This window comes from Triticum aestivum, chromosome 2D, assembly GCF_018294505.1.
Source record: "Triticum aestivum cultivar Chinese Spring chromosome 2D, IWGSC CS RefSeq v2.1, whole genome shotgun sequence".
In the NCBI taxonomy this organism is placed as follows: domain Eukaryota; kingdom Viridiplantae; phylum Streptophyta; class Magnoliopsida; order Poales; family Poaceae; genus Triticum; species Triticum aestivum.
The window spans coordinates 10,404,654-10,413,663 of NC_057799.1; the positions used below are offsets into that span (position 1 = coordinate 10,404,654).

The window sequence follows — 9,010 nt, forward strand, 5'->3', positions numbered from 1 at the left end:
GTAAATGACTAAAAAATAGCAAATGATGTCAGAAAGTTTTGAAAATTGATGACGTCGCTTTGAATGGTGCGTACGGAACGCAAAAAAAGTCTGGAGTTGTAATAAGTTTAAAAAAAATGAAGTGTTAGTGTAACAGATGAGTTCTCGTCCGAAACCCTGATACTCCAAAAGAGATTGTCCAGTTTGTACACGAAGTGCGTCCAGTTTTTGCCGTAACCCTCTCTACTCTTTTGTACATGCTATTTGGGTGGAATGATGATATCATGCCAGGTTTCGACATTTTCAGAGTTCATTTTGTAGTGATTTTCAATTTCACGGTCATTTAGCTCTCTAAACAAATCGGTAAATGACTGAAAAATAGCAAATGATGTAAGAAAGTTTTGAAAATTGATGACGTTGCTTTGAATGGTGTGTACGGAACGCAAAAAAGTCTGGAGTTGTAATAAGTTTAAAAAAATGAAGTGCCCATGTAACAGATGAGTTCTGGTCAGAAACTCTGATACTTCGAAAGAGATTGTCCAGTTTGTACACGAAGTGCGTCCAGTTTTTGCCGTAATACAAGAAGTCCGGAGTTGTAATAAGTTATTAAAGATAAAAAGAGGCACAATGCTCGTTAATTAGTTTCAAGCCTTTCGGAATAGTGCAAACTGCACTGCACATAGCTCCGTGCAGTCTACACTATTCCTTAAGGCTTAAAGCTAAGCAACGTGCAGATGAGCATTGCGCCTCTCCTTCATCGTCTCTGCACTCAGGGCTTATAAACCGCTCCTAGTGCCTCTCTCTTCGCGAGGTGGGACTAAAAAACAGCTTACTAAGAAACTATAGTACCGGTTCATGGCACGAACCCGTACTAAAGGTGCCCGTGGGGCCCCAGCCTGACCACAGCCTGACGCATCCTCATTAGTACCAGTTCGTGACACGAACCGGTACTAAAGGTTGCTCACGAACCGGTACTAATGATCTACGCCTGCCTAGCCGTTGGAACCGGCACTAATGGACACATTAGTGCCGGCTCAAAATCAAACTGGCACTAATGTGCTTCACATTTGACCCTTTTTCTACTAGTGGTTTTGATAACAAAGAGAATCCAGTCTTGCAAATCCTAGATCAAATGAAGACCGATGCAAAATCTTGGGCTTTAGCTAGTTCTGGTAGTTTCTCTCTATAATGGAGATTTCTTGTTTGGGGTGGTGCCGCAATTCTGGTCACTATGTCCTTGTTTAGGTTGCTAGGTTCCTAGTAGTTGGGTCATAGTACTGCCCCTTGGCCTGCCTTTTGATTAGTGTTTGCATTTTTTTCCCTTTGGTTTTGTGAGACATTGTAAGACAATGTATCAGTCATCTCTTATATCTTAATGCAACACATATATCTTATATCTTAAGGCATGGTTAGAAAAAAATACTCGCATGTAGGCAGTGTCGGACATATCCATTATGGACAACTATATGATATACGTTTGCATTGGCTTCCACATGGGAAAACTAGTTTTTTTCTTTTTGAAAAGGAGGATTGTACCCGGCCTCTGCATCGAGCGTTGCATACAGCCATCTTTATTGCATTATTCAACGTACAAAATGGAAACATAGATCAACCCAAAGCCATCCCGATGAAAAATTTCGCTCTAGGTACAAGATTGATGATGTGGCCTCACCAAGCCGCCCGTCGGCTTGCCGGGAGCACTAGCCGGTCTAGCAGACCCTCAGCATGCGCCACATGCGCATGCTGTAGAATCTGTCGCCGCCTTCTTCTACAGTCTCATCTTCAGGAGCAATCAATGCATTGATCTTGCCAAACGCTTCTGCCGTTACCACGGCCAAATAGCGACTGCCTCCTGTGCACGTCCTTTGAATGGTATCCAGCGCTGAGACCCCACTGCACCTTGCCGCCAAGATTCGTCGTCGTCAATATTCTGGATGGTACACCACCCACCTTGATCACCACACGAGAAATATACGGAGACCCGCACCCAGCCACCAAGCAAAACACTTATCCCTCTAGCCGGTGTACAGCCCGAAAGTTGATTCCCCCATGAGGGTGACGACACAAGAACCTCATCATCGTCCGATCCGGAAAATCCCAAATATGGGGTTTCCCCTGGGGCACACAGGGAACACGAATTGCCCCACAACGCCTCCAATGAGGTAACGACGTCCGCGGGTGCCACCATTGACGGTTCTAGCCGAGGCCGAACCAAGCTTTCGCTGGCAAATTCAAGCCCATCCACGGCTAGACCACCAGATCAACCTCCTGCATCATCCTGCACGACCAAGCATCATGTTTGCCACCGGGAAACAGCACGACCGGAGCCGCACCACCGCCGACAATCGTCGCCCCGCTTGGGTGGGCCATCGACGGTACAGGGGCCCTTACTGCTGCGCCGCCAACGCTGGACCACGCGCACATCTAGGACACCCACACGGATCTCCACCGCAACCACATCCCAGAGCCGCGACAGAGGAAGGCCCCGTCGCAGCCATCATCCCCCACATGGGCTTCGCCCTACGGAGCTCTGGTGGCGGCGAGGAGAGGGGCGGCTGCGGCTTGAAGCCCTAGATCTGATCGGGAGGGAGGGGATCGGAAGGGAGGAGATCGGCGGGGAGTGGGTCGAGGAGATGGGTGGCGGCGACTCGATGAGGAAGGAGATCGGGTGGCCAGGTCGATCTCTCCCCCATATCGGGAGAGTTCCAAACAGGTAGTATGCACCTGTAAACCGGTTTTGAGCTGGAACTATATATGCATGGGACAACTAGTTATCTTAATTATTATAAATCATTAAAAAAGGGCATTATTCTGCATGCATGCTCCTCCCGCATTCATGTGACATATTTTTGTTCGTTTATCTTGTGTCCGATCAAAACATATATGTTGTCACTTTACCGGTTGCAAAGATCGTTATTCTTTCTGATCAAGTATGTTGACATATACTCCCACCAAATGTCTTATATTTAGGAATTGAGGGAGTATTATGCAATATTATTTCGTATCAAAACTTTGTTGTGTACTAACAAAAATGTTGTCTTGATATTTCTAAATTCATATTTAATTTTCCGTGCATTGCAACGGGGGCACTAATATTATGTACATAATGGTTTTGTTTACCTATTATTTTGTTATCAATGTGGCTTACCTATTATTTTATTGTCAATGCTTATTGACTTACCAAAGAAAACATGATTTTACCCGCAAAAAAACATGATTTTGTTTGATTAGCCAATAGAGCAATATGCTTATATGTATGAATGATACATTTTAATATTTGCTACCCGTCATGCTAATAATCTTGGTATAGACAGCCATTTGATAATACATCACCATACTTAATCTAGGCCCTTGGGTGAACATGGACAGAAGGTCCAAACAACTTGGTTCATCTTAAAATCTCTCTTCTGGGTATTATACCCCGAAGCAACTTCTTGCCCAGAACATTTTGCTGAAACACTTGAGTCACTACAGGAATCAGGAACTTTGCCGGCTGCCATGGCTGACGGCAAAGGCATGCCTAGCGGATGGCAAAGGCCTTTGCCGTCAGCCAGCAGACGACAACATGTCCAGCTGAACAAACTACGGCAAAGGGCACTTTGCCATCTGCTAGCGGACGACAAAGATGCAAAGGTCTTTGTCGTCCGCCAGCAGACGGCAAAGGACCTGGACGGCATACGTGGCAGTTTACGTCCGTTAAGGGGTTAACAACGTGCTTTGCCATCTGCTGGTAGACTGCAAAGACCTTTGCATCTTTGTCGTCTGCCAGCAGACGGCAAAGTGCCCAAATAGGGCAGCCCAGCTGCCCCCCAGGTAGCTGCCACGTGGCATGCTATGCCGCCTACTGGGGGACGGCAAAGATGCAAAGGTCTTTGCCGTCTGCCAGCCAAATAGGCCAGCCCAGTGCACCCCAGGTTGCACAGGTAGCTGCCACATGTACAGCCCCTATTTTTCTGTTTTTTTCTTAAATTCATAGAATTTCACAGAATTTCACATATATATATATATATGTATTTATATTTATATAATGATACTATTCATCACCCAGGGTGCAGAATAAGTTATTCTTCACCCGAGGTAATCTTACGATCATTTCATAATTAAATTATGTTTGGCATTCAAATAGTTACATTCCTATTGATTCACTACGTAATATTTGACATAAGAAAATAAAAATTTAGGTCATAAGACAAGAAAATTTGCAGTTTATGTGTATTTTACACTATATTTTTACGTTTGTAATTTTACATAACATAAATTATTTTTTACGACGATTATATATTTTTTTACGGCCTCTTTTTACGTTGGAAATATTTTTTACGACAATTACACATTTGAAAATAATTTCAACAAGCATACCAACAATAAGTTTCCAACAACATATCCAACATACAAGGTAGATTTCATTGCGCTGACAAAACGATCTTAAAGTGTACCAAAACTCAAAAGCAATTCAACATTACTGGCGGCACAGAGTGCCTCCCTGAACATAGTGAACTTCAATATAACAGCAACACCTCAGTCTACTGGACTAGAAAACAGCCATAAAACACATGATAATGATAAATCAGGAGTTTGTCGCCCTGGTGAAGATCTGCTGACTCGAGTGGATTGACACCATCCTGATGAGCCCCCTCTCCATCAGGTCCTTGATGGCCCTGCGAGCCAGAGACCCATTGATCTGCAGGTAGGTAGACACAGGGTGAAAAAGATCATCAGCACCATATAAACCAAACGAAACATATGACACACTAATATACATTGTGTGTACTTGGAAATGGCAGAAGAGTTCAAATTGTATAATTGATAGCAGTCACAAATTTGAAGCACAGGTACATGCAACGGTAAATAGCTAAACACAAACTTGCAGTGCTCTCCTCGATAGTAGTTCTAATGCATAGTTCAAGGCAAGTCAGGCACAAATTGTTGATAGTAAAGATGCAGGGACATGTTAATCAAGTGTTCAGCAGCAGCATCAAACCACATTTAACTCTATGAAACGCTACATATCAATGGTGATGTTGAATCACGTAAAACACCATTAGCACTGTGCCATGTCCAAATCAGACTATGAAATATATGTGACACTAGGCATAAATGATCACTACATGGTCATATCAAATCCAGTACAGCCTAGCTATAACATGGCACACCAAGCAAAATCTGCACAAAAACCATCAACAAAGATGCAGCAGCCGAATCCAGAATCCAAGATAGTTAGAAGAAGAAGAAGAAGAAGATTTTTTCTTCTCTTTCTTTCTCTCCTCTCCTCTACTTTACCTTCTTCTTCTAACTAAGGTAGGTAAAAATTCCATTTTTTTAGCTAAGCTAGGTAAAAATGCTAAGTGTAGGTCATTTTAGAGCTAAGCTAGGTAAATAGGTCATTTTGGAGCTTAGTAAGGTTATTATGCCATTTTCGAGGAAAATAAGCTAAGTCTATGTCATTTTGGAGGTAACCAAGATTATCATGCCATTTTTGACCTAAGTATGCTAAGTATGTCGAACTGAAGATGCTTAGCATAGGTCATTTTTTAGCTAAACTAGGTAGTTATGCCATTTTTAGCTAACTAAGCATATTATTCATTTTAGAGACAAAATGGCAAGTGTAGGTCATATTTATTCATCTTGGTGTTTATGTTTTCAGAGAAAATAAATATTTGTAGGGATGCTACAAAAGAAGGGAAAGCACTAACAGCTCCAGAGGAACGTCACCAAGCTTGGAAAGCAAAGAATACCTGATAGAAACGTTGCTCAGGGGCATTTCTAAAATAGACCGTCACCACGAATTAGGGGCAAAACTGAGTAGGTCTGAAAAATTAGGGGTCAATGAGAGTAGCGGGTTCGAGTTATGGGTAGTAATGTAAATATCTCTTCTTTAACTATGGTATACATTCAAACTACCTTAAGTTGACTCGACCATGTTTATAGTAAAAATACGAACACTTACAATACTAAATAAATATTAATAGATCTCTTAATCCCTCCGTCCATAAATATAGGGTCTAATGTGTTTTTCGAGACTGCCTTTGACTATTGATAAGGTTAATAGTATATGAGATGTATAGTGTGAAAATTATATCGTTGGAAGCTCCTTTCACGTCCGAATTTGACATTTATGATTCGTGTAACTTGCATGTCATATATTATTGTTCTAAAATTTGGTCAAAGTTAGCCTTGAAAACGCATTAGGTCATATATATCTATGGATAGAGAGGGTATGAAATATGTATACTCACATTGTATTTATTTGGCTAGTAGATATTATTATTTTTCTATAAAGTTGGTCAAACTATTTTTAAAGAAATCAATTGCGGAAGGACTTGTTTTTCTCTTGAAAGAACTCGGGAGCCAACACATATACAACAAATCATACATTTATGTTTTGTCACACAAAATTAGTATTTTTTTTACTGATTCATGTCGTTCGAGTTTGTTCACAAAGTCTCTCAAAAACTAAAATAAAAATCGACCACTATTAGGAAATATTGTCCGGAATGTATGCGTACCATGTCCCTCGTCAGGCTACACTCAAGCAAAATTATGCTCCATCCGGTCCAAAATGTGGGTCATATGAGATTTTTGTAAGTCAAATTACATAAACTCTAACCAGCTTTTTACAATAAAATAGTGTAAGCATCTAGAACACTGAATCCACACCATTAGATTCACTGCATTAATTTGGTCAAACTTTACGAAGTCTGACTAAAGACAAATCTTATATACAGAGTAAATAAATAAATGGATGGTGTAGATATATATACCTTTCTTTATAAACTTTTACCAAAGTTCGTGAAGTTTGACGTTTGTGAAAACCAATGCATACTGTATTATTTGATAAAGGGAGCACATAATTTACCTATGTGCATGTGACGTCGATGTGGCTGACAACGTTTTTTGTTAAATAAAGCGGCACTTGCGCTTCCTATCGTATACGTGAGGTGTGTGCTTAAGAATATTCTGGGCGTAGAGCTTTCGTATCAGGTGGACAAACTAGGTTTAATTTAGTTAGTCAGCGAATAGTAAAAATTGGTCTGAATGATCATTTGAAAATGAAGGGCACCCTTCACTCGGAAAATTAGATATCAAGAACTGAAGTTGAACGTATATGATAAAATCAATGTCAAATAAAAATGCCCAGCTGCCAAGCATGTACAAAAGATTGGCAAGTTGAGTTGTCGACGTACATAAAGCTGTTAAGAAAGGGTTGAGAGTAACAGGGGCTTGTAATGGATCTAGTCATTGTAGATTACCCAATGACCGAAACAATAGCATGTGCAGTGACGACCTGGTTGTGAACTGCATATGGTACGACAGATAAAATTGCTCTGCGTACAATAAAATTGCATATGAAGTTATCCTAGCCCTAATGTGAAAAAATTGAGAAGTTGTTATGAAGTGGCATACTCAGATAGCTGTGGTGATGCACTAGTGTGAAAAGCACAACACAATTATCATATGCGACTGATTGGCTAAGTAATCTTCAAACCAAAGTGAGCACTTGTACAATTTTTATGTGTGAAGATTCTTTTTGACTTTCCTATCATTTTTTGTGTCTTCATGAATACCAAGACGTTCAAGCGTCTTCATTTTTTGTATCTTCATGGATACCAAGATGATGGTACTCCCCAAATACTTGTTGTCAAATCAAAATTATGAGCAACTGTACCTCACCTCTGCTTAAGATTCTTGCTCGGGACTTTCAAATATGTGTTTGTCTCGACTTGAACAACGACATTTGGCTTTCAGTCAACGAACAGTAATTCTCATATGTTAGAGTTGTGGTGCTGTACTGGAGTACTAGTGTGAATAAATTAAATCATAACACGGTTATTATATGTGACTGGCTGGCTGTTCTGCAAGCTACACCACGTTTGGCTGCACATCTCTATATATATGATCCAGCTAAAAAGATTTAATACGCGTTTTCTCATTTATGTATCAATAAAATGTATCTGGAACTAGTGTGTGTTACATGTTTCTGGCGCTGCGTTCGGTTCTCTTGTAATGTTATGACACTGCATGTGTGTACAAACGAAGAAGCAATCGATGTGTGTACTTATCATTATGTAAAACAAAACCTCTGTATTTTCCATTATGGTGTACCATGCAAATAATCCTTGGAACTGCACAAAAGTTTTATGTTTATGGTGTATACATGCCTGCCTGTACAATTGTGTGCCCAGCTTTGACCCCGTCTTACCATTATGTCACTCATGCATTGATATGTTCTGTATTGCTAACTTGTTGTTCTATGAACTAAGTTTTTTTATTCTATTAACTAGGGTTTCTTTTGTCGTGAGATCTTTTCTTCTGAGATATAAAAGCTGTATCACCATGCATTTTAGTAGAAATAACTTATACACAATGATTAACGAGCCGGCCGGGAAGGTTCCCTGTCATCGAAAAGGCGAAAAAAAGAAAATGCTCATCCTAATCAGGCTCAATGCCCAGTTCATTTTCCCTTTGAAACAACTAAAATTCTGAAGAACTGGACTGCGGCAGATTCTGCTTAATAATCAAGTGAAACACGCTGTTCACAAATATGGCTTGGTGCTTGAATACGATGCGAGAATTCTTGTTTTGGAAGTAATTTTCTACTCCCTCTGGAAAGATTTATAAGACGTTTTAGAGTTCCACGTTCATTTCTCGTAAAGCTACGAAATATCTTCAGTTTCCAATTTTGCCCTCGTCACTCACTCCTCCCACTCACTCATTCCCCTCCCTCTCGCTCGACTCGCTTGTTCCCCTTTTCTCGCCTCCGACGAAATCCCTAGCTCGTCTCGCCTCCGACGCTCACGTCGTCGCCGCTAGCTTGCCTATCACCCGCGTCGTCGCTGCTCGCCTCCCTCTCGCCAGTGTCGTCGCCTCTCGCCTCCCTCTCCCCCGCGTCGTCCGGGCTGCCTTCACTGGTGCCGTCGCCTCTCACTCTCGCCCGCATCGCCTGCACCAGCAAGGTCGCCACAAAGTTTGATTTTTTACTGAAGGGGAGGCGAGAGCCTATGGGAGGAGCTATGCCGAAGGTCTGAAGCGG

General features: G+C 41.4%; 1 protein-coding gene across 1 annotated transcript in view; it reads right to left on the reverse strand.

Moving 5' to 3' along the window:
- The window catches only part of LOC123055465 (probable carboxylesterase 3), a 32,648-nt gene extending 23,731 nt beyond the window's left edge, over window positions 1-8,917 (reverse strand). Inside the window, exon 1 of the mRNA XM_044479481.1 lies at window positions 8,764-8,917. Within this exon, the coding sequence (XP_044335416.1) occupies window positions 8,764-8,917 (154 nt within the window). The remainder of the gene's footprint in view (window positions 1-8,763) is intronic.
- Window positions 8,918-9,010: the final 93 nt, after the last annotated feature.